Source organism: Eschrichtius robustus, chromosome 2 (assembly GCF_028021215.1).
Source record: "Eschrichtius robustus isolate mEscRob2 chromosome 2, mEscRob2.pri, whole genome shotgun sequence".
In the NCBI taxonomy this organism is placed as follows: Eukaryota; Metazoa; Chordata; class Mammalia; order Artiodactyla; family Eschrichtiidae; genus Eschrichtius; species Eschrichtius robustus.
In genome coordinates this window covers 133,024,757-133,049,789 of record NC_090825.1, presented here as the reverse complement: position 1 = coordinate 133,049,789, position 25,033 = coordinate 133,024,757, and the positions used below count along the sequence as shown (strand labels likewise).

The window sequence follows — 25,033 nt, the reverse complement described above, 5'->3', positions numbered from 1 at the left end:
GGAGAGGTTCCTCAGAACTCTCTGAAAGGCAGTCTCCTGGGCCAAAGATAGTCCTCAGTAAGTCCCCAAAGAAAACTGAAACTCACAACTCTCGTGTTGTGCGTTTTTATATCAGTGGGCCCTTGACAATTTGACTGAGGCTGGGGACTAGCCATTGTGGCCACAGAGCAAGAAGGAAGTCCCCTGCCCTCACCGGAAGGCCAGTTGACTCTCATCTTCGAGGCAAAGGGTAAGTGCACCTGCCATGGGAAGTCTGGTCTTTGCTCTGGTGTCCTTGGCTAAGCCGGCCTCTGGTTTCCTTCCTGTTTGCTCCCTTATCTCCTCTGTCAGCACCTGGAGTCAGTTTGGACTCTAAGTATAGGAAAGGAGCTGGGGAAGACGGGACTGCTTCAGAGGACACCTTTGCCTTTCTGTTGGAAGGGGCAGAGCCCTCAGTCACCTGGAGCTAATAGATCTGAAGCCTTTGCATGGTCTTGTTTCCAGCAGGTAGTCTTATGTGATTCCCCCCATCAGGGTGAAAGGAGAAGTTGCAATCTGAGAATTAAGACTCGTTCTGATACCATCTGGTTTGGGGGCGCACCAACCAGCGTGCTCTGTCTTTCCTTCAGGGCGATACCATCATGCATCTGTGGGTAGTCCTGGGCCTCATACTCCTTCTGACAGGTAAGTGAATAGGTGGGCTGTTCTTTGGAAGCGCCGAGGAAGGGGGAGTGTGTGTGTGGGGGGGGAGGGTAGATGTTCTTGGGCTTTGTTGGAAGGTAATGGGGTCAACTAGTGAGCAAAGAACCAGGCTGACATCTTAAACCAAAGAAATTGCATAAATGCTAAGAATTACAAAATCTTTGGGTAGGTGAACAAGGCACAATGCAGTACAGGATGACATATGCTGCCATTTGTGTTGAAACCAAAAAAAGGAGTAGGTAGATGGTTGTGTATGCATGAACTACTCAAGTGTATGTAGGAAAGAGTTGCAGTTGTTATCACGGTGTGGAAGGGGACGGGAAGAAGAAAAGGGGATAGGGTGGGAAGGAGACGAGTGCTTTATTGTACCATTTTGTGCCTTTTGATTTTTTTAACCATGTGCAACTATTTCTTTTAAAAAGAAAATATTTTAACTTTCCTGGCGGTCCAGTGATTAAGATTCCATGATCGCAAAGCAGGGGCCGAGAGTTTGATCCCTGGTTGGGGAACTAAGATCTCACATGCCTCCCGGTGTGGCCAAAAAAAATTTTAAAAAGAAAAATATGTTAATTCAAAACATTCTGCGAGATAGGGGAAAACTTTAGAAATAGACATATCCTAAGTTTTAAAAACAATCTCTAGAGGTGGGAATGTGAGGAAAGTACATTTTTAAATTATACTTCTAAAACTTAAATTTTTATAATTAGCATGTATTACCTTTGTAGTCCAAAAATGACATTAAGCAAAATTAAATATTATCAGAATTCCAGTGAAAAATATAGACTCTTAGTTTATGTAACAATGAGTGTTTTATTCCCAGAGCATTTCCCAAACTCACAGCTCAGTCCTAACTATGATTAACTGTTGAATCTCAGATTTCTTTCAAGGACCACCCAGACTGCATTTGGCAATGCAGGGTTTTTTAAGCCACTGCCACAGGAGAGGGTTTTCCTGCCTATTTGTTTTTAAGAGGCAAAATTTAGTATTTGATCGAATATTCTCCAATTTTTTGGTTTCATCTGGGTAAGTGGACCTTACCACCTGCATTGCAGGGCTGTCCTCAACTCACGAGAAAGGATCCCTGCTTAAATTTTTTGGATTGATCGTAAAGCATGATAAGCCTCAGTTCCTCCTGAAACTATTATAAACCCTTTTTTCTAAGAACTGATTTCTAAAGAGTTTACTAGGCTTCTGCCTTCTAGTCAATGATGCTTTAAGTAAAACATTAGGTCTGCTTTTTTTTTTTTTTTAATAAGAGAGGGGTTGTGAGGTGACTTTATTTGCAATAGCAATTTTAAAAATTGCAATAAAAATTGAAAATCAAAACTTTAAATGCAATAGACTTTTTAAAACAGATTTCAACTGAGACAGTGATTGAATCTAGGGGAGAGGAAAAGCCACATGTATGTATTACCTATTAAATAAGCAGATACCTGTCAAACACAGGATGAAGTACACACACACTCATGCATTACTGGAGTGTCATTTGTTTCAAACCTTTTGGAAAGAAATTTGGTCATATTCACCAAGAGACTGAATATATTTCTGCCCTTGATCCCGATACTTTCTTTCATGGAAATCTTTTCCTATTAGGAAATAATCCTGAATACAGAAAAACGTTTATATGATGTTTTATCTACAAATATATCTAGTAAATAGTGATGCTGCTAAAGAATATGTTAACATAGAAAAATGCTTATACTAAATTTTAAAACTCAAGATATAGTCAGATGATTACAAACCAAATAAGCTATATAAAGAAAAAAAATGAGAATGAAATTAAAGTTAAAATATTGAGACCTCATGCTCAGGTTTCTCTTTATTTACAGATGGTGTAACGTCTTACCCACGAGTGACTGGAGTGGTGGGTCAGTCTGTCAGACTACCCTGCACCTATGGTGGAGAAGTCACAAGCATGTGCTGGGGCCGAGGGGCATGTCCTTTAACTCGCTGCGGAAGTGACGTTATCTGGACTAATGGATACAGTGTCACCTTTCAGAAGGACAAACGTTATAAGCTAAACGGAAACATTGGTGGAGGGGATGTGTCTTTGACCATAGAGAATGCAGCCCAGGCTGACAGTGGCTTGTATTGTTGCCGTGTTGAGAAGAGAGGGTGGTTCAATGATATAAAAATCACCCTAGACTTGAGTATAAAGCCAGGTGAGCTTGTCTTCCTCCTTCCTTTGATCACTTCCTGTGGGTTCCCAGAGATAAGAGTTTTCTGTTTGATATTAACTTTCTCTTCCTTTAATAGGGAAAGAGGAGGTTCCTATAATCTTGTTTTCTAATAACTTTTGGGATAGAATAACTTCTATTTGTGTAGAATGAAGTGTTAAGACCCAACACAGTCAAAAATAAATAAAATAAAAAATAAATAAATTAAAAAAAAAAAAAAGACTAAGACCATAGTCTAGAGATCTTCCCAGTCAGCAAACTATCTCCTAAAGCAGTGCTTCAAAAATGCTAGTTGGTTCATGAAAAAGCATTCACTGTTCCACAGTGGAATATAGTGAACATTTTTATGGAGGTAAATTTATTCCACTTGAAGAACTGCCCTTTTCTCTGAGGTTATGTCTTAGAAGAATTCTTATGTGTCCTTTCTTAACATTTTAAGACTTATAGAGAATTCATACATATAAAATAGGTAATATAAGGTCCTGTCAGGTAGATGTATCATTTGGCTTTAAGAATCATCAATTCAGTCTTGTTGCATATACGTTGTATAAGCCTATATAGTTTCACCCCCTTCCTCTGTCCTGTCTTGGATTTTTTGAAGCATATTTCACACCATATCACTAAATTAACTGTTGAAAAAATAAAATGGCCTTATTGTAGTATGAAAACATTTGCATCTCAGTAACGTTCACCTGTTGCTTTTAAGAATTTCATAAAATCCAAAAATCTGGGAAGTTTACATTTTTCCATCTTGATGTAGACATCCTAATTTTTCTTGCCATTTGATGAAAGGAGCAGGTTCTTCAGGAATTCCTGGTTTCTGGTGCTCTTTCCTAATGAATCTTCTCCCACTAAAGTCTTCTATTGACAACAGAATCCAATACCTGTGGCCTTCATAAGCTATGTCTCTTTTTTAATTTAAATGAACTTGATATTGCAATCTCCCAACTTTTGTACTTGGCTTGTGTCCTTTATAAAGGCAGGTAAAATAAGGTCAGTTCTGATGCAGCAAATAGCTGACTCTGGGGAACCTATATGTAGGAGGCAATTTAAGGAAGCCAAAAGAGGCTGGCGCTGTAGACACGTGACGAGGCAGCGTGTGGAGAAGAGATTATTTTTGGAGTTGTGAAATTATCTGATTGGTCTGGCTGAATATTTTTTAAAAAGGATAGAGAAAGAAATTAGTAGGGGACTTTGTTTTTGCTTGTTTTTGTTTTGTTTTAATTTATTTATTTTTGGCTGTGTTGGGTCTTCGTTGCTTCACACGGGCTTTCTCTAGTTGCAGAGGGCGGGGGCTGCTCTTCATTGCAGTGCGTGGGCTTCTCATTGTGGTGGCTTCTCTTGTTGTGGAGCACGGGCTCTAGGCACGCAGGCTTCAGTAGTTGTGGCTCGCGGGCTCAGTAGTTGTGGCTTGCAGGCTCTAGAGCACAGGCTCAGTAGTTGTGGCTCACCGGCTTAGTTGCTCCGCGGCATGTGGGATCTTCCCAGACCAGGGCTCGAACCCTTGTCCCCTGCATTGGCAGGCAGATTCTTAACCACTGCACCACCAGGGAAGTCCCAGTAGGGGAATTTTAGAGTGCTTAGAAATTCTTTAATAGATGAATATTTACAAAGCCACTGCTCTGTCCAGTGGGAAACGGGTCCATAACTGAGCCAAAGTGACTCTCTGCCTCCAATCCAATTATTTGCTTAAGTTTTCTTGCACGTTTCACAGAATCAGCTTACTTTTCAACCTTCTGTTAGGGCTCTTCCTCAGCAGCTCCTCTACCCTTAGTTTCCTAGATTCTTCCTCAGGAAATACTTACCACTGAGGAAGACACATTAGTTAAACAAGTCAATTAGGTTTCTTCCTTGTTATAGCCTTTGATCAGACTTTTTTGCTTGCTTCCTTTTTTCTCTAGATTTGATTTCAAACTGAAGGGAGGGGATTGGATTGCACTCTTCTTAAAAACCTCTGACTACACTGTTAGAGCAGGGTCAGCAAACTGTAGCCCTAGGACCAGATCAGATTATAAAACAGGCTCACCAACAGTTTTATAAATAAAGTTTTATTGGAACACAGCCACACCCATTAGTTTATATACTGTCTATGGTTGTGTTCACACTGACAGAGTTGAGCAATTACCACTGAGATCACAGAACCCCCAAAGCCTAAAACATTTACTAATGCCTTGTACATAATAGACACTCATAAATACTTGTTGAAAAAAATGTTTTTCTTCTTTAAGGCAAAAATCAGTTAGTTTCCAAACTAAATTGACTTCAATCCCTCACAAGAGTTTTCACACCAATTGTCTCCTGTTCAAGAGATTTGAGGTTCTAATTTATAGTTAGTAGAGTTGAAATTTAAGAATACTTCTTGTGGGCAAAAAAGATGCCTGGTGAGAAAAAAGTACACATTCTTGACTCAATCCTACAATTTCTGCTTTTGTGCCAGGTACTGTGTTTTGGGTTAATCCTAGTTGCAGTTCTTTCTCTGGGTAGCTCTGAGGACTTCAGTAAGTGGTTTGGAGTCCTATACCATTTCTGACTCTGGAAAGAGACAAAGTCATTACTTTTTGTTATTATCCCTTAGGAAGGAAGGAACCTTAAAAGGTCTAGTCCACCTTCAAACCAAATGCACAAGGCATCCGTGTTATCTAGCGTATGTTAACGGTGTGAATTAATCCACATTTAGGATGCAGGTTTGTTCGGAGGGTACCCTTAGGACTGACTGAACGGAATGCTATTTATTTGGTAAATATTCTGGTTCTTGGGAACTACTATTTAGGTCCTAGTCACACGCCACTGAGAGGACAAACACGGTTTCGGGCTCTAGACTTTTTTCCCTACCTCACAGACGTTTATGAAGATACATAAATCTGATATGCGGGACTAGTCTTTTCAAAGGGCTTCGATACAAATCCCAGGTGTCATTTTTTTAATCTCCAAACCTCCCCATATATACTCCTTTCAATGCAGCTGTTTCCTTGTTGTGAACATGTTTTCACTCCCTCCTCAGTCACAGACTCTAGCTGACCAATGAGGAGAACTCCGAGTTCATGGGAGATAAGTGCTCACTTCTGCCTGGGGACAGTCCCAGTGGTTGTGTTGGTGCACAGGCCCAGCACACGACTCTTGTTTCCTGCTGCTTGATGAATCCTTGCTTTCATGTTGATTTCTAGCTCCACCTACGACAACAATAATGACGACTACTACTCCAACAATGACCACCACTACTACTCCTCCTCCAACTACCACCAGTACTACTACTACCACTCCACCAAGTACCACCACTACTACTCTACCACCGATGACGACCACTACTGTCCCACCACCAACGATGACCACTACTACTCCAGCACCAACTACCACCACTACTACTCCACCACCAATGACGACCACTACTGTCCCACCACCAACGATGACCACTACTGCTCCACCACCAACTACCACCACTACTACTACTCCACCAACAACGATCACCACTACTACTACTCTACCAACTACCACTACTACTACTCCACCAACAACTACCACTACTACTACTCCACCACCAATGACGACCACTACTGCTCTACCAACAACAATGACGGTCACCACTGCTCCAACGACAACGAGGGCCTCTTCCTCTGCTCTTCCAGTGCCAGCACCCACAAAGAACCTCCAGCCAGGTAAACAGATGTGCTTCTGAGCCCAGAAGGCTTTAAAGGAGAGGATACAGACCATCCAGGGTGTTGTGTTAAGGCAGAAGTGCAGTCTGGGGTAAGGATTTGAACAGGCTTCCAAATCTGGCTTCACAGAATCTGTGAACATCCGTCCCATGTTATATTCACCTTTTGTATGTATAAGCATCTTCAGAGTGAGGGGACCCTATAGCTTTTTATCAGATTCTCAAAGGAATTCATTAATAGCAAAAAAGAAAAGAAATAAAAAAGCCAGACCACTGATCTTGGACATCTAAGGAGGATGGTGGGGATTTGGCCCAGTTGAACACAGACTTATGAGGAAAAATAGGGAATACCAGAACAGGGTCAGGTGAATGAGATTCTGTCCTTACAAGGAGCTCTGAATAGAGATCATTTAATCCATTCTGAAGTCTCATCCAACACTTGAGGATAAGATTTCAGTGAAGTTAATGTTTACTCTGTTTCCTGTGTCTAGAACCATGCTAACTGCTTTACAAGTATTAAGCCACTTCATTCTTATGACAATCCTATGCCTTGTAGGTGTGATTCAATCCTATTTTACATTTGTGAGGACTGAGGCACAGAGTCTAAGTTCAGTGTTGACAGTCATACGAATAGAAAATGGTTGAGTCAAGATTGTCCTCTTTAATTTGAATGTTGGGCCTTTGCTGCCTTCTATTATGAACATAGAGCTTATGTTTGGATGAATTTGTTCTGATCTGACATTCTCACTGGAAAGGCCTTCATACAATTACCCTGTCTTTTCAGGGTGTCAGTGACTTACACAGTTTTGCTTCTAGCATCATTTAATTTATTTATGTAGCAGAGTAATGCTATTTATACTGATGACAAAGTAAACATCAGATTTAAGGACTTATGGGATTTAGAGTGCACACGTTTGTTTTTTCAATTCTGGCCACATAGTTCATAGTTCAACTTTATGTTAGATTAAAGTTTAGGTTAATACAAGTGGAGAATAATTTGACTTAAAGCTGGGGAAATAGCTTGCCATTCTGAGGACATCTTTAGGTTCAAACTTTCTATTTTTCGGATTAAAAATGTAACTTTTTAGTGGAGATTCTCAAAGCCTCCACAACCCTTTGGCAATTTAAAATGGCTCTGGATCCTGAGGAATAACACAAATGTCACAACCTTTTAGCCGAAAAAGTCTGATGGAACATATTGATTTCCCTTCACTCCCGTTGAACCATGTCTATATTCAACCAGGAGGGATCTGAAGGATTGGACTTTGAACTGAGTTTTAAAGAGACGTCTTTAGGTTAAAACTGGGATTTTAGAGCCATAGAACTTTGTAAGAAAAATAGTTTTGTTCCAGGCAGCGAACATACTAGAGCATCTGTTGACTTTCTCAATATTGATTTAGCTTCTAAATAGTTTGTGCCTGCAGAGGTGGATGGCTTAGTGCTCCTTGTTTGGCGAGCATGTGTAAGTTATGGCCTTTGTTTAAAAAGCAGAGTTTCAGAAGGAAAGTGTTGGTTTATGTGACCTCCTGGGGGATAGTATTAGTTGAGTCTTATAGGCATCCTGATAGTTTCCTAAAGAGTTTGAGTTTAGAGTTGAACTTTACAGTATAGAAAGGAGGTGAACACTGGAGCAGATCCAGGGCAGGGGAATTTATCTTTACATCCATTCCCTGTCTGCGCTCTGTGCCCCGTCCATGCTAGTTGCCTAAAATATTCATGCACTGGTTGGATGTAAAGTTGTAGGAGCAGAGGAGAAAAGAAAGATGACCACAAAGACCCGAACTAGGGGATGAAGTTAAGCTCAAGAGGTCTTTTGCATGGATTTAAGTTGACCGAAGATGCTGATCATCTGACTTTCTGAATCATCCTGTTCTTAGTTCCTATAGTTCCTAAAGAGAGCCACATCCTGTTACAGATTTGAGCATTAGAGGAAAGCAAAAACAAACAAACAAACGAACCCCACCAAAAACAAAAGATAGCTCAAAACAAGAGAAGAGATGATGTTGAAATGTGAAGACCATGGTGGGGGAGTGGAAAGAGAAAGACCAGTGAGAGGCAATAAGGAAAGCCCAGGTTTGGGAACTCTTGTCCAGCCAGCACCACTAACTTGCTCTAATTTTCTGTGGTGCTCTAAGAGGAAGGGATGTAAAGACCTTATTAAGAGGCAAGTGGTCAACTCTGCAGGTAAAGTGAAATGTCTGATAGAAAATAAAGAAGAGATTTCAAGAAAGGAAAAGGAAACATAACCCTGAGAACTCTTGGTGAAGCTTTTTGGTGAGAAATGGAAGATGAATCAGATAACACAGGAAATCAGTCTTATAAAAAGAGTGACCAAAACACAACTGCAGAAGGAGCCAAGGTACCAGGAACATTGCTTTGAGGCTTATTACCAAGACTCAGACATCGGACAGTACTGTCACCTTAAAGGGACCTCAAGGAATTAAATATTCTCAGTATGTTTTCCCTGCTGGTCAGTGTGTGCATCTCCCTGGAAAGATGTGTGGATGGATAATTAGGAACTTGAATAAGGTGAGGAAATCCAGATTGGGGTTCTTGTGAAGCGGGGAGAGTGGATTAGTGCCCACCTCAAGGCCCTGCTCCACAAAAGTGAAACGTCATTGGTATGAATAAAAGTTTAATTGGGTGTCCTACATAAGATGCACTGTTGTAGGCTTTAGGGGGATCCTAGGAGTATAAAAAGTGAAATAATTCTGTCTATTGATAAGCTCTCCAGATCATTCTCTAGATCAGATTTATTCATGATAATGAAATACCTGTATGGCAGTATAATGCCTGAAGGCCATTCTTGAATATTTTCTAAGAAAGAGTCAAAGGGTAATTCCTGATTTTAGTTTTGTTTTTTATTTTTCTTGGGGGTGGAAATTTTCCTCCACAAATTGAACACCATTCTTCCATTCTTGTCATTCCAGTAGCTTCTTTATCTTCTCCAACGCAGACAGCAGAAACCCAGCCTACCACACCGCAAGAAACAAATATAACCGGCTCACCATCACACTCTTGCTCAACAGGTAACTTCCGTTTCTTTCCTGAACACCTGGGAGCTTTCAAATTTTGATGAACATTGGCACATTGTTAAGAACACATATTCTGGAATAAGACAGATCTGCCTTGAGTGCCAACACTGGCTACTCCAGTCAGCTATGCGACTTGAACAAACGTCTTACCCTCTTTGAATCAGTTTTTATCCTTTGTAAAATGGATAGAATGTTACTGATTTTGTAGAATTCTTGCAAGGATTAAATGAGATAAAGATCTTGGGACACAGTTAAAAGGTAAGTGATAGATTTAGTGGCAATTATGACTATTACTTAGAATGTCCAGAAATACATACAACTGAGCGGCATAGACAGCTTATATGATTTGGGAACATCCACATGCATATCAGTATTTTTCTAAATTAAATGAACCAGCTTTGACTTTAAACTTAGTATTGGGCTTACTCCCTTGGGCCAGAGCCTTAAAACAATTAAATCCAAACTAAGCTGGTCCGGACCAAACTGGTCACCTGTGTTTACGCTTCCTCTAAGCCCCAGAGGCTATATAGAGCCAGAAGGCTCCCCTTCTGCCTTGTCAAGTTTTCATTTCACATGGACACTTTGAGATGGGTTGAGGACACATGACACTGGCACCAAAGAGGGATGCCCCACTGAGATTCTGCTATGCCACCCCCCAAAAGTCTTCCCCACTCTCCCCAATTCGGGTAGGTCCGTATTCTTTTGAGATGTAAGATTGACCTGTCTTTCCTGTGATGGAGAAAGGTGATGCTGAGTCCTGTCGTCTTTCCCAGCTACCTCTGTTACCGATGGTGGTAAATTTGGGGAGTGCCACATGCGGAACCCCTTTGTAGTGCAGAGCTAGCTTATGTGTCCTTGTGCCTGGGATGCATCCGAACAAGGTCAAGCTTTGCAAGACTCCCCGTGCATATGACTCATCGTGCTCAGGAGTTGCCAATCTGTAGTGGACCCCCAGTATGGCCTACCTTTTGCCAGTCATTCCTGGAAGCTGGTTAGTTTAAAATGGACCCAAAGTGAAACGCAGAGAGGGACCAGTTCACTTGGGATTAGCTAATGGTGACATTTGGTTTGGAAAGTGGACTCCTTAGTGTGAACTGTTTCCCGGCACAGAAACAAAGTGAAAGTAGATTAAAATACAAAGTAACAGCAGTAGGAGCAGCTGCAATCCACACTTCTATGCGATGAGGAAGAAGAAAGTAGGAGTGGAGAACCGTTCTCTAAAATATGTCACTAAAACCTGATCAAGGTAGAGCTTTCCAGAATGGAACAGACGTTGGAGCAGCTGTGTCCCCATGACTTCTGTGACTGCTGCCATCTTGTCAGTGTCTGTGAGGCTCTCCAGCCAAATCCTCACAGTGCCCCAGTCAGAATTCCGTGGGTTAAAGCCTCACAAAGCAGAGAATGTTAATCTGGAAGGAAGTTTGGGCATCATATGGCCTGCTACCCACCTTTTGACAGATGGATGTGCCAGCAAACTGTCATATATTACCTCATTTAATTCTTTCAGGGCAGACCTTACTTACTGCCATTGCCAGACTGGGGAGGCTCCTTAGTTCTGCTTTGGGGATTGACAGCTTCCAATTCAACTGCCAGTTACTAGCTGCATGCCCATGGGCAAGTTGTTGCATTCCTGATTGCATGTTTGTGAGGAAGGAAGGCCGTGATGTTTGGAAAGTCCATTGCACTGTGTTCCTTCCCCTATTGCTCCTTTCATTACAACATAATAGTAATAGCTGATATTTGTCTAATATGGTGTTTAGTGCATCTTCTAATGTGACAACATTATGAGACAGACAGGTGCTATCAACAGCTTGTAGTTCAAGGTTACCCCAGCTAGAAATATAAATATATACATATACATACATACATACACAAATGTATATGCAGAGGACCTGATCAAGGTCACATTGCCAAGGGACATTGTCAGCATTGAAGTCAAGTTTTATCTGACTCAAGTCCAGGCTGTTTTTATTTATTTATTTTTTTTCATGCTGTTTTTGCAACATCACCCATTCTGTACCTGAAGGACTTACTTAAGGTTATAACACAAGTCATACACAGAGCCTAGACTGTAGATATTGTCTTTGGCTCTCTAAGAAGTAGTGTCGGAATGAATAAAATGTAGACACAGTAATGTAAAGTGTAAAAATTTGGGGGGCTATAGTTAGTCCAGTTTCATTGCCACTGGACAGTGACATTTTTATAGCTTTGTCAGTAGTTAGGGAATCCGTAAGACCTGCAGTATTTTCACTGGATGGGAATGCAATGTGTGTGGTGGTTATGAGCTGAGGCTGTTGTCCTTTACTAGAGTTGGAAACTTTAACCATTTCAGATCTGTTTCCTCAACTATAAAATGGGGTTTAAAAAATTGGTATAAGGATGTAAAGTGCTCAGTAAAAAGAGAAACCCATATTTGACCTATAGTTGCTTAGGAGGGCCAATAGTATATGTTCTGTATGACAAAAGAGATATTTCAAACACTATTAAAATTTGTATATTCAAAACTTTAAGGCATGATATCCTTTTATATTGGGGTTTTAGGTAGTATAAGATACTTTGGCCTTGGGGCTGATGTAACGTATTTTCTAAAGCACTTCTGCAACAATGTCTAGGCACTGTGGCATATAATGTAGGAGTTGGATGCCACCTATTTCAGATATCTTAGTACATTTCACACACATTTTAAATGTAAAACCAATGTAACAACTATTTTGAACAGGGTGGTTCTGCTCTTTGGATGTGCAGTGGCCTCTGAGCACTCATTGGCAGCTTCTTAGCTGTCATGAAAATATTGATTACATAACTTTAAGTGGCAATTTTTAACCTAGTTCTGATAATGGGCCACTATGACTCCTCTAAAATTGTAGGTAAACTTTCTGTGTACATACATTTTTTTCCATAGAGAGAAAAAAAAGGGTTCATTTTGGAAGGGTCCATGACAAAATGGTTTAAGAAGCACAACCTTACAGGTTAAATTAATAAATGTTAGTAACTTGGTATAACTCTTGCAAGCCTACAGCATTTAGCCATATGATTATTCAACTTTTCATTCATTACCAGAAGGCAATGTGAATATATTTGGTGTTTGCGGTGAAAATTCAATACTTTTTGTCTTTCTAATTCATTTTCCTTCTTGTTGAGCAGATGCGTACGGCACTGTGACCCAGTCTCCAGATGCCCTTTGGCATAACAATCAAACTGTAAGCATATTCCTTCCTACTTTATTAGCCAGATTCACTTGTATGTCTCCCTGGAAGCAAGTTACATTTAGAGATTATTATTGTAAGACTAGTCCACACATTTCAAATAAAGGAAGAAAAGAATTTGACTCTTAAATAGGGATGCTTTAATTAACTTAAAAAGTTTATATAGATGCACTAGTTGTCAGAAATACCTGAAGAGTGATATTTTACTCTCTCTACACACACACACACACACACACACACACACACAAACACTACAGACTTTCTCCTGCCCAGAAAATTAGAAAAAAAGAGTGAATTAATTCAAGGATCTCGTGTTAACGTTACATACCCAGGATGACTTCAATGATCATTAGAGCAATAACGTGCTTTGAATTGATGTGGTGGAATGGGGGCCATCCCCACTGAAAGTATTACATTGATGAAAGTGTGCTTGCTTAAACCTAGGCCCCCTAATATCCTTTTCCAACCCAATTGTCCTCCTATGTAGAAATTTTGAGGCCACTTCTGAGTCTTTCTATACATAAACCTCCCCATATGATGACTTATTAAGGTCCTAACGTCTTGAAAAACTTTGTGATTCTGTAGGATGTTGTCATACTTTTTCCACAGTTAGCTTGAGAAAAATCTAAGGGGCTTTATTCTTATGATGTTCATCAAAACCTCATCTTTCTAAGTTAGAAGAATTTATCAATAGGTCCTTTACTTTTGGCTCCCTTGGGTGAACCAGCTTTCCTTTTACTATGTGCAAATAATTCTTAGAAGCAACAAACCTAAAGAGCTTCAGGTATGAGAGTCACCCTGATCACAATTGGTGAGAAGTTGAAGCACGGCCATTGTAAGAGAAATTCAAGCTCAGGCAAAGTGGAGTTATTTAGTGTGAGGTCAAATGGCCTTATGTTGCATACCTTAGTGACAATGAGAGCACCACTGCATAGGAATGATACTGAAGATTTTAACAACTCTTATGGTATGGGCACTGATTGATCCGATGGATATGTGCTGAATCTGTATATGCCTGTTAAATAGCAGAACTGCCACAATGTAAATGACTGTTATATTGTTATAGCTGGATTAAGAAAAAAGAAACAAACATTCTGAATGATGAGATTGTCCTTTACCTCAGTTACCGGCAGGGCAGGTATGTTTAGCAGCAAGTGGAAGCAATACAGAGGCAAGTGCACAACAGGCAAAATCGTGGGCTTTTTGTGTCTTGACTCTGAAGATGTCAAGGTGTCTCCCAGCTATCCTGAAACCAAGCAGCATATATTTCGACCCAGTAAATCAACTTCCTGAACTCCATATTAGGGAGAAAATTGAACCAATACGTGAAGATGTATAAGAAAAGATGTTCATTGCTGCTATTTATACTCATGAAAATGGTATAAACAACCTAAATGTTCAATAATAAGGGATTAATTACTTAGTCAATTAAGCATGCCCGCTTATTGCCATTAAGCATGTTGTCACTGCAGTGCATTTACTGACATGAGAAGACAGTGTTGATTGTTAAATGAAAAGACTAACTTTTAAAATAGTGTAGGGACTTCCCTGGAGGTCCAGTGGTTAATAAGACTCTGCGCTTCCAATGAAGCGGGTGCTGGTTCGATCCCTGGTTGGGGAGCTAAGATCCCAAATGCCGTGCAGCACGACCAAAAACTGTGTGTATGTATGTGTGTGTGTATAGTGTATATACTGTAGTATATATTGAATATAGTAACTGCTCTGTTAAGAAAAACACTAGGATAAAATTCTAGAAGAGTACGTAATGAAAAATGGTAATAGTGGCTGTATCTGGATGTTGGGATTATGGTTGATTTTTGTTTTCCTTTCTTTATGCTTAGCTGCACATTCTAAAACGAAACTGCAGTTTTCATGTAACATAATATTTTTAAAAAGGAAGCAAAGCCTGCTTCCTGTAACTCCATGTTCCATGTAACCACTTTATCCTCCACAAGTAAGATAATTACACAGCTCTTCCCTCCCAAGACACTGGCTGTTCCCCCTTTAAGCAAGGACAGCTCACATGCTAAGTCACCATCCTTTGTGTTCCTCATCGTGTTGATCAGGAAGTACCTAAATTATCTTTCCCAAGAACCCTATTTAATCTGCATTTGACAGGCAGAGAAACAGCGGTTCAGAGAGGATAAATAACATGTCTAGGATCACACAGCAACTAAGTAAAAGAGCTGGAATTCTGACTCCAGAGATTAAACTCTTATGCAGGAAGAGACTTGAGACTTAATCTTTTTCTCTGATCTTCACTTCCTTTCTGTTAAAATACCTACCCCATGGGGCCTCTTTAGGATTAGAGTTAAGTTATGTAAAAGGGCTGAACATGATGCATGGCGTGTTTCGGTTTTATTCCGGGAAGTGATGATCCCTTATGAACCATACTAGGAGATTTAAATAAAGTTGTATTTCTTTCCAACTGTGCAGCATTTTAATTGTTAAGCAGGGCCATGTATATGAGCATGTACTTTCAAGTCCATTTATAAAGACATAGATGGAATCTTGAATTCTAGTTAAAAAAAAAATAGTTTTGTAATCAAGGGCCAATTTTAATAATTGAACACATTCACATAGCTTGAGATAACACCACCACGTCAACTTATATAGGAACAAAAATTGTTGTTTTCTTTTTTAATATCATAAGAGGATTATTTATGAAAATAGCTTATTAATTTTTTAAAATAGGTATAATTTACATATAATAACGCACACTCATTTGAAGTGTACAGTTGGAGTTTTGACAAATGTATATACACCTCTGTAAATACCACCGCAAGCAAGAGATAAAACATTTCCACCATCCCCAAATACATTTTGAATTCTAAATTGTCTTAGAATTTCACCACATGGTTATAACTTTAAATCATTTGGTCTTACCCCCTCATGATCCGGAACTAGCCAAAGGCCAATAAAGATAAATGTGTCTGTGTACATTATTTTCAGAAATGTTTTCTACCCATAATTCTAAGAAGATTTTTTTTTTTTTTTTGATCTGCTGATGTTTTCTTAGCCTGTGACGCTGGCACAAGATCCATGGATGAGCACCAATAAGGGAGTCTACATTGGAATCTGTGTTACTGCCTTGGTATTATTGCTCACGTTTTTGGTTTTCACGATTAGCAAAAGTAAGTCACCTCAGGACTGTGCCTGCGGGAGTTTTCTTGAGCCAAACTGCCTGTAGCCCTACACACCACATGATTTGAATTTCACATAACTTCCTTGGTTTTTACCTTGTTCTTTTTTTAATTTTTTCTTTATCTTAAAATTATTGTCCCATAGATAGAAACATGATATTTAAATTCTCCATAGGAGAAATTAAATATGGAGAAATAAGCGTTGGTTGGGTAGAGTTGGGGTTTGGAAGGCAGCAAACCATTGTAATATATAAGATGTATTCACTCCTCCTTTCCCCCTTCCCTCAAGAACCAAGTTTTGTCCCTATAAGGGCTGAAATTCTTGAGGGTGTTACAACACCCACTTAACAGAAGAAACAAATGGGACATTGAGAGGGATACCTGATTTCAGGGCTAAGAGTAGAACAAAGAGGTTCACAAGACAGCCATCCAGGGCCTCCTGGTCTCCTTCCACCAGTTGTGCGTGTGTGTAAAACCTGTCACCTATGGAACAAACACAATCCCCCATTTTTTTTACAGTGAAATATAATTGCATTAAAGTAAGTTGGGACATGTGGGTGAATACACTAAACTATTAGTAAACATGAGATACTTTACACTAAGGGGCTTATTTGGCTCCTACAGATTCAAAAAAAGTTACCTGCAGTTATCAGGCAAGGGTCCAGATTGGTTTTTTTCCCCTTCTTTTTAAAAATATTTTCTTGTAAATTAATTTTTTCAGCTTCTGAGGTCTGTACAGATTTTGTTCATATCAAAGTAATAACAGTAATAATATACTTGTTTGGAAAAAAAATCTCATGAACTCTTTGTCTTACATGTTTAATTTTCTCTCATTTCTTCCCCGATTTAGGATATTTTTGCCTGGGTAACAAGGTGGAGCTACTACGGTAAGGTTGAAAGAGTTTGTGTCAACGCCTTTTGATATTCTTACTCTGGTAAAAATAAGGATAATTTCTCTCTCCCTCTCTTTTCCTTCTGAACTCTCCATTTTATACTCTGGATCCTGAAAAATCTAGTATATAGGGCACCTCCATTGCTGTCCAACCTTCCCGTGATATTTTTAGTGTCTCTGTATTTCCCTGGAATTGCGCCAGAACTGCTCCAGAAACAGTACCTCAAACCTGACCGCTTAGAGCAAGAGAACTAAATTGCAGATTTTGTTTGATGGGACATTTGAATGGGTTGTTTGGTTTGTTATTTGATTTCATTCAGTGCTTTGTTTATTGAGTGTTTATTGAATGCCTACTAAATTCCAAAGAGATGGACAAAACAGACAGAAACGTATAAATGAATAAACAGGGTACTTTTAGGACTTGCAGAGAAATGCCGTGGGGAATACAGAGCAGGGCAATAGGCTATGTGAGTGAGCCCCAAAGGAGCAGAAGGCAGTTCTGCAATGATCTGGAGGAGGATGACTCCAGGCTGAAGACATACAAAGGCATAGGCTAAGACACGTGCTTCCAGCTCCCCACCCTTCCCACCATCCCCACTGTTACGTGCCCAGCCTGCTCTGTTCCTTTACATTAGTTGTTGGGCCTCATAGCATTTGAATTTTTTGCAAATCTACCCCATTGCCCAGTGAAAAGTGAAAACCTCTTTATATGCATTCATGTAGTCATGTCCCCAAACACCTGTCTGTAATGGTAGGAAACCTCTGCCTACTTCCACATCCAAATAGCCTGCTTCATTTGGTCCAGCTTAGGCTTTTTTTTTTTTTTTTTTTTTTTGAGGTATAGTTGTTTTGCAATGTTTTGTTAGTTTCTACTGTACAGCGAAGTGGAGTTCCCTGTGCTATACAGCAGGTTCTTATTAGTTATCTATTTTATACATATTGGTGAATATATGTTAATCCCAATCTCCCAATTCATACCTGCCGCCCCTGCTTTCCCCGCTTGGTGTGCATATGTTTGTTCTCTACATCTGTGTCTCTATTTCTGCGTTGCAAACTGGTTCATCTATTCCATTTTTCTAGATTCCACATATATGCATTCATATACGATATTTGTTTTTCTCTTTCTGACTTACTTCACTCTGTATGACAGTCTCTAGGTCCATCCACGTCTCTACAAATGACCCAATTTCGTTCCTTTTTATGGCTGAGTAATATTCCATTCTATATATATATACCACATCTTCTTTATCCATTCGTCTGTCGATGGGGCATTTAGGTTGCTTCCATGACCTGGCTATTGTAAATAGTGCTGCAATGAATATTGGGGTGCATGTGTCTTTTTGAATGATGGTTTTCTCTGGATATATGCCCAGTAGAGGGATTGCTGGGTCATATGGTAATTCTATTTTTAATTTTTTAAGGAACCTCCATACTGTTCTCCATAGTGGCTGTATCAATTTACATTCCCACCAACAGTGCAAGAGGGTTCCCTTTTCTCCACACCCTCTCCAGCATTTATTGTTTGTAGATTTTCTGATGATGGCTGTTCTAACTGGTGTGAGGTGATACCCCATTGTAGTTTTGATTTGCATTTCTCTAATAATTAGTGATGTTGAGCAGCTTTTCATGTGCCTCTTGGCCATCTGTATGTTTTCTTTGGAGAAATGTCTATTTAGGTCTTCTGCCCATTTTTGGATTGGGTTGTTTGTTTTTTTGATATTGAGGTGCATGAGCTATTTATATATTTTGGAGATTAATTCTTTGTCCATTGATTCGTTTGCAAATATTTTCTCCCATTCTGAGGGTTGTCTTTTTGTATTGTTTATACTTTCCTTTGCTGTGCAGAAGCTTTTAAGTTTCATTAGGTCCCATTTGTTTATTTTTGTTTTTATTTCCATTACCCTAAGACGTGGGTGAGAAAAGATCTTGCTGTGATTTATGTCAAAGAATGTTCTTCCTATGTTTTCCTCTAAGAGTTTTATAGTGTCCAGTCTTACATTTAGGTCTTGAATCCATTTTGAGTTTATTTTTGTGTATGGTGTTAGGGAGTGTTCTAATTTCATTCTTTTACATGCAGCTGTCCAGTTTTCCCAGCACCACTTATTGAAGAGACAGTCTTTTCTCCATTGTATATCCTTGTCTCCTTTGTCATAGATTAGTTGACCATAGGTACATGGGTTTATTATCTCTGGGCTTTCTATCCTGTTCCATTGATCTAAATTTATGTTTTTGTGCCAGTACCATATTGTCTTGATTACTGCAGCTTTGTAGTATAGTCTGAAGTCAGGGAGTCTGATTCCAGATCTGTTTTTTTTTTTTTTTTTTTCTCAAGGTTGCTTTGGCTATTTGGGGTCTTTTGTGTCTCCATACAAATTTTAAGATTTTTTGTTCTAGTTCTGTGCAAAATACCATTGGTAATTTGATAAGGATTGCATTGAATCTGTAGATTGCTTTGGGTAGTATAGTCATTTTCACAATATTGATTCTTCCAATCCAAGAACATGGTATATCTCTCCATCTGTTTGTGTCATCTTTGATTTCTTTCATCAGTGTCTTATAGTTTTCTGAGTACAGGTCTTTTACCTCCTTACACAGGTTTATTCCTAGGTATTTTATTCTTTTTGTTGCAATGGTGAATGGGATTGTTTCCTTAATTTCTCTTTCTGATCTTTCATTGTTAGTGTATAGGAATGCAAGAGATTTCTGTGCATTAATTTTGTATCCTGCAGCTTTACCAAATTCATTGATTAGCTCTAGTGGTTTTCTGGTTCTTTAAAAAATGCCGTTGGTAATTTGATATGGATTGCATAGCATCTTTAGGATTTTCTATGTATAGTATCATGTCATCTGCAAACAGTGACAGTTTTACTTCTTCTTTTCCAATTCGTATTCCTCTTATTTCTTTTTCTTCTCTGATTGCCATGGCTAGGACTTCCAAAACTATGTTGAATAAGAGTGGCAAGACTGGACATCCTTGTCTTATTCCTGATCTTAGAGGAAATGCTTTCAGTTTTTCACCATTGAGAATTATGTTGCTGTGGGTTTGTGGTATATGGCCTTTATTATGTTGAGGTACCTTCCCTCTATGCCCACTTTCTAGAGAGTTTTTATCATAAACGGGTGTTGAATTTTGTCAAAAGCTTTTTCTGTGTCTATTGAGATGATCACACGGGTTTTATTCTTCAATTTGTTCATATGGTGTATCACATTGATTGATTTGCATATATTGAAGAATCCTTGCATCCTTAGGATAAATCCCACGTGATCATGGTGTATGATCCTTTTAATGTGCTGTTGGATTCTGTTTGCTAGTATTTTATTGAGGATTTTTGCATCTATATTCATCAGTGATATTGGTCTGTAATTTTCTTTTTTTGTAGTATCTTTGTCTGGTTTTGGTATCAGGGTGTTGGTGGCCTCGTAGAATGAGTTTGTGAGTGTTCCTTCCTCTGCAATTTTTTGGAAGAGTTTGAGAAGGATGGGTGTTAGCTCTTCTCTAAATGTTTGATGGAATTCATCTGTGAAGCCATGTGGTCCTGGACTTCTGTTTGTTGGAAGATTTTTAATCACAGTTTCAATTCCAGTGCTTGTGATTGGTCTGTTCATATTTTCTATTTTTTCCTGGTTCAGTCTTGGAAGGTTATACCTTTCTAAGAATTTGTCCATTTCTTCCAGGTTGTCCATTTTATTGGCATAGAGTTTGTTGTAGTAGTTTCTTATGATGCTTTGTATTTCTGCGGTGTCTGTTGTAACTTCTCCTTTTTCATTTCTAATTTTATTGATTTCAGTCCTTTCCCTCTTTCTTGATGAGTTTGTCTAAAGGTTTGTTTATCTTCTCAAAGAACCACCTTTTAGTTTTATTGATCTTTGGTATTGTTTCCTTTGTTTCTATTTCATTTATTTTGGCTCTAATGTTTATGATTTCTTTCCTTCTACTAACTTTGGGTTTTGTTTGTTCTTCTTTTTCTAGTTCCTTTAGGCATAAGTTTAGATTTTTTATTTGAGATTTTTCTTGTTTCTTGAGGTAGGGTTGTATTGCTATAAACTTCCCTCTTAGAACCGCTTTTGCTGCATCCCATAGATTTTGAGTCATCATGTTTTTGTTGTCATTTGTCTCTAGGTATTTTTTGATTTCCTCTTTGATTTCTTCAGTGATCTCTTGGTTATTTAGTAGCATATTGTTTAGCCTCCATGTGTTTGTGTTTTTTACATTTTTGTTTCCTGTAATTTATTTGTAATCTCATAGTGTTGTGGTTGGAAAAGATGCTTGATACAATTTCAATTTCTTTAAATTTACCAAGGCTTGATTTGTGACCCAAGATGTGATCTATCCTGGAGAATGTTCCGTGTGCACTTGAGGAGAAAGTGTAATATGGTGTTTTTGGATGGAATGTCCTATAAATATCAATTAAATCTATCTGGTCTGTTGTGTCATTTAAAGCTTGTGTTACCTTATTAATTTTCTTTCTGGATGCTCTGTCCATTGGTGTAAGTGAGGTGTTAAAGTCCCCCACTATTATTGTGTTACTGTCCATTTCCTCTTTTATAGCTGTTAGCATTTGCCTTATATATTGAGGTGCTCCTATGTTGGGTGCATATATATTTATAATTGTTATATCTTCTTCTTGGATTGATCCCTTGATCATTAGGTAGTGTCCTTCCTTGTCTCTTGTAACATTCTTTATTTTAAAGTCTATTTTATCTGATACGAGTATTGCTACTCCAGCTTTCTTTTGATTTCCATTTGCATGGAATATCTTTTTCTATCCCCTCACTTTCAGTCTGTATGTGTCCCTAGGTCTGAAGTGGGTCTCTTGTAGACAACATATATACGGGTCTTGTTTTTGTATCCATTCAGCGAGCCTGTGTCTTTTGGTTGGAGCATTTAATCCATTCACATTTAAGATGATTATCGATATGTATGTTCCTGTGACCATTTTCTTAATTGTTTTGGGTTTGTTTTTGTAGGTCCTTTCATTCTCTTGTGTTTCCCACTTAGAGAAGCTCCTTTAGCATTTGTTGTAGAGCTGGTTTGGTGGTGCTGAATTCTCTTAGCTTTTGCTTGTCTGTAAAGCTTTTGATTTCTCCATCAAATCTGAATGAGATCCTTGCCGGGTAGAGTATTCTTGGTTGTAGGTCTTCCCTTTTATCACTTTAAATATATCATGCCACTCCCTTCTGGCTTGCAGTGTTTCTGTTGAGAAATCAGCTGTTAACCTCATGGGAGTTCCCTTGTATGTTATTTGCCGTTTTTCCCTTGTGGCTTTTAATAATTTTTCTTTGTCTTTAATTTTTGTCAGTTTGATTACTATGTGTCTCGGCATGTTTCTCCTTGGGTTTATCCTTTCTGGGACTCTCTGTGCTTCCTGGACTTGGGTGGCTACTTCCTTTCCCATGTTAGGGAAGTTTTCGACTATAATCTCTTCAAATATTTTCTTGGGTCCTTTCTCTCTCTCTTCTCCTTCTGGAACCCCTATAATGCAAACGGTGCATTTTATATTTTCGCAGAGGTCTCTTAGGCTATCTTTATTTCTTTTCATTCTTTTTTCTTTATTCTGTTCCACTGCAGTGATTTCCACCATTCTGTCTTCCAGGTCACTTATCCGTTCTTCTGCATCAGTTATTCTGCTATTGATTCCTTCTAGTGTATTTTTCATTTCAATTGTTGTATTGTTCATCTCCGTTTGTTTGTTCTTTAATTCTTCTAGGCCTTTGTTAAACATTTCTTGCATCTTCTTGACCTTTGCCTCCATTCTTTTTCTGAGGTCCTGGATCATCTTCACTATCATTATTGTGAATTGTTTTTCTGGAAGGTTGCCTATCTCCACTTCATTTAGTTGTTTTTCCAGGGTTTTATTTTGTTCCTTCATCTGGGACATAGTCCTCTGCCTTTTCATTTTGTCTATCTTTCTGTGATTGTCCAGCTTGGGCTTTAAGCAGGTCTTTCTTTGATTCCAAATCCATCTCTCTTAAGCTGCCAGCTGTTATTCCTAGTTCTCTTTCATTGGATGTTATTACATAGTCTTTCCTATGTCTGAGTTAATCATATGAGCCAATCCACAGAACATGCCTTGAACTATGCCAAACATATTGCAAGTGTTCCATAAACATTGGCTTTTATTATTGCAGTCATGCCCTTCACAGCAGTGAACCTGTAAACCCTTCACAGGCACTATTATTATTCTTAGTCTACAGATTGGAGAACAGGTTGAGAGATGTTAAGTGACATCCAAGGTCACACCCCACAGCAGGTAAAAGACTCAATCTTATGTATCTTAGAGTCCAAATCCCATACTTATAGAAATTTTTGACTATCTGCTTCCAAGAATGGAAGAAAAAAAATACTCCCTACAGGCAGAAAAGCATGAAAGATAGCATCCTTTTAGTTTATTTTTGTCCTTTTGCTGTTAACTTTTTTTTCAAGTTTCACTTTTTGTCACCTAATTAGAAAAGAAAATATTTATTGTAGGAAATACTGTATAATATGGAAAAGCAAAACAAAACAAAAACAAAAATGAGCATTTCCCCATGAAGTTATTTTTGGGGCACCTATATCACATTGACTCATTTTGAGCTACTGACACCTAAACGGTTTCCACACATGTGTGACTAATCCATTTAAAGATCAGAGCTGAATGAAGATGCAGTACATTTCATATCATTTCTGGGCAGGCTTAGCTAATAAAAAGTAGTAACTATATACACTACAAATTATAAAAGAGTAGCAATATCAAAACTCCACAAATGACCTATTCATACACTTGATGTGTGAGCATATGTGTTATAAAAGTCATTTAACCCATGGCTTTCTAATTTTAACCATTAAGGCATGGTAAGATTTTTGACTCCATGATCTAGTATACACTTAGATGAAACAATACTATTTTACTATACCAGTACGCTCTGATATTTTGTATACTTATATATATTTATCTTAAAAACAGGATATAGACCACTAAATAGATTTAATAACCCTCTCTAAAGGGTCACAGTCCACAGTTGGAAAAACACCAGCCAAACCATTTCCTAGCCATCTTTGAGAATATGTATCCTGGTTTAGTACTTCAATTTGATATCTGATATTTGTCTTCTTAGATTTTCTTTCTTTGTTTTTTTAAAAATATTTATTTATTTATTTGGCTGCATCAGGTCTTAGTTGTGGCACATGGGATCTTCTTTGAGGCATGTGGGATCTTTTGTTGCAGTGTATGGGCTTCTCTCTAGTTGTGGTGTACAGGTTTTCTCTCTCTAGTTGTGGCACGTGGGCTCCAGAGTGTGTGGGCTTTGTAGTTTGCAGCATGAGGGCTCTCTCATTGAGGCCTGCAAGCTCAGTAGTTCTGGCACATGGGCTTAGTTGCCCCACGGCATGTGCAATCCTAGTTCCCCGACCAGGGATCAAACCTGTGTCCCCTGCATTGGAAGGCAGATTCTTTACCACTGGACCATCAGGGAAGTCCCTAGATTTTCAATTTTTGTATTCTATTACATGAGACTCTAGAAGGAGACCAGTCTGAGGTTTTTGAAACTACTGCTGAGGTTTTCTACCTGCTTATTAAACAGACTTTCCTGAAACTTCATATTCACAACTCTGAAAGCTTCTATTTACTTCATAGGCTGTGTGAATGGGGTTCTGGGAAATGCAAATACCCAATCTTGCTTGAACATAAACAAATGCACTGCTCATACTTGAGAAGTGGTCTGCTTTTCTCTTACTCATGTTATTCTTTCTGTAGTGTGATTCCATTGAGGGACTCTCACATTGGAGCTTTGAAAAATGCAGCTCTGAAGCCTGTCCGAGCAGAAGACAATATCTACATTATTGATGACCTTCATTAAGTCATGGATCCAGTGGCCTTCTAAGGCGTTATGTCCTTGACTGTGGAAGACAGTGACCAGATATCACTGTGCCAGAGTCCTTTCATGAAGCAGGACAATTTTTCGGTCAGTTTCCCATGGCATTCCAACCAGTCAGTGACATTGGGTAGAGTGAGTCTAGCTCATCTGTGTACAGTCAACCTCTGTAATATTGTCCTAATTTTTTATACTAAAACTGGCTCAATCTTTCTGGTCATTGCAGAGCTCTCTCCAAAACATGAAATTTATTCCTTAGAATTGTACATTCTCTTTAGACCCTATGAATCCTGTTTTCTATCAAGAATTCTCCTTGGGGAGACTGAATAAACACTACTACCTCAGTTACCAAAGCTGTCAAGAAGAGCTGAATACCACTTAAAATCAGCAAATCCA

General features: G+C 38.8%; 1 protein-coding gene across 1 annotated transcript; it reads left to right on the top strand.

The window, feature by feature from the left end:
* Window positions 1–620: 620 nt before the first annotated feature.
* On the top strand, window positions 621–24,622 carry HAVCR1 (hepatitis A virus cellular receptor 1). Its single transcript, XM_068534565.1, has 9 exons — window positions 621–663; window positions 2,511–2,843; window positions 6,023–6,100; window positions 6,200–6,511; window positions 9,441–9,539; window positions 12,690–12,745; window positions 15,771–15,885; window positions 16,745–16,781; window positions 24,520–24,622. The coding sequence occupies exons 1-9, from the start codon at window positions 621–623 to the stop codon at window positions 24,620–24,622; spliced, it is 1,176 nt and encodes a 391-aa protein (XP_068390666.1).
* Window positions 24,623–25,033: the final 411 nt, after the last annotated feature.